Here is a 1,424-nt window from a genome sequence, read left to right on the forward strand (position 1 = left end):
GTACAATGAGGACCCAGACTGTTGGGGGCAATAGATTGACTCTGTAAAACTGCTTAGAGAGGACTGGAAAGCACTGTGAAGCGGTATATAAGTCTAAGTGTTACTGCTATTTTTTTTTCACTGTGTTCTTCTGTAATGCATTCTTGAGATCCCGTTGCAGATTAGAGCAGTAGATGATAGTTCTCCAATCTATGTGGATTTTAATAAAATCCAAGTCTGTTTAGATTTCTTTGAGATCAGCCAAGGTTGGCGAAATCCTTCCAACGATTTCTCCTCACAAAATACGTTTGTGCCTCTGCAAACAATCTCGGAAAGCATCCTTGACTTTCTCATTCCTCAAAGTGTAAATAAAAGGGTTCAGTAATGGGGTAACCACAGCAGTAAGAACTGCCACAGCTTTCTGGGCATTCCGAGACCGACCCTTGCTGGGCAAAGAGTACATGAAGATGGCACTGCCGTAGAGGATGGAAGCAACCGTGAAATGAGAGGCACAGGTTGAAAAAGTCTTCTTACGACTGCCGCTGGTCTGCATCCTCAAGACAGTCACAATTATGTAGAGGTAAGAGACAATAGTTACACACAAAGAGCTGAGTAACACCAGACCAGAGAGGCTAGATGCCAGAGTCAGGAGACTATCTACATCATCGCAAGAAAGCTTGATCAGTGGAGCATAGTCGCAGAAGAAATGATCAATAACATTAGAGCTGCAGAAGGACAGTTGGGTCAGGAAAAAAAGTGGCCCAAAAGTACTCACAAAAGAAGCAATCCAGCAGCCCAACATGAGAGTCACACAGACCTGTGCATTCATGATGATGGTGTAGCGCAGCGGATGGCAGATAGCGATGTAGCGGTCGAAGGCCATCACGGCAATCAGGATGATCTCACAGGTACTAAAGAAGAAATAGGAATAGCATTGAATGATGCAGGCCAAGTAAGAGATCGATTTGTGTGAGGAAAGCAGGTTCATCAGCATCTTGGGAATGATGCCAAGGAGAAAGAAGATCTCCAAACAAGAGAGTTTGCAGAGGAAGACGTACATGGGGGTTTGGAGGCGCTGGTCCATGCCTACCAGGATGATGATGGTAAGGTTTCCAGCAAGAGTAAAGAAAAAGACAACTAGAAAGACTGAGAAGAGAAGGAGTTCTGTGGCCCTAGAAAGCTGGAAGCCAATTAGGATGAACTCGGTCACTTGAGTGGTGATGTTCTGATTCCTCGATCTCATCGTGAATGTGCTGATGGAGAAAGATCAAGCAGAGAAACAACACACTGCAGATCAGGGGGTTGTTTTCATGAGCATTGCAAGTGACCCTTTTCCAATGAAGGACCTTATTAGCATCACTTTCAGTCTGGCGTTCTACTAGTTATATCTACAACAAGCAATGGAAGGTAAAGGCTGATCCAAATCCCTGGAGCTTCCTGTTGTT

General features: G+C 44.6%; 1 protein-coding gene across 1 annotated transcript; it reads right to left on the bottom strand.

Moving 5' to 3' along the window:
- Positions 1-274: 274 nt before the first annotated feature.
- On the bottom strand, positions 275-1,222 carry LOC139324702 (olfactory receptor 6M1-like). Its single transcript, XM_070954440.1, has one exon. The coding sequence runs from the start codon at positions 1,220-1,222 to the stop codon at positions 275-277; it is 948 nt and encodes a 315-aa protein (XP_070810541.1).
- Between the last annotated feature and the right edge of the window lie 202 nt (positions 1,223-1,424).

Source organism: Pituophis catenifer, unplaced genomic scaffold (genome assembly GCF_029215685.1).
Source record: "Pituophis catenifer annectens isolate HBS135680 unplaced genomic scaffold, rPitCat1.0.hap2 SCAF_15, whole genome shotgun sequence".
Classification (NCBI taxonomy): Eukaryota; Metazoa; Chordata; class Lepidosauria; order Squamata; family Colubridae; genus Pituophis; species Pituophis catenifer.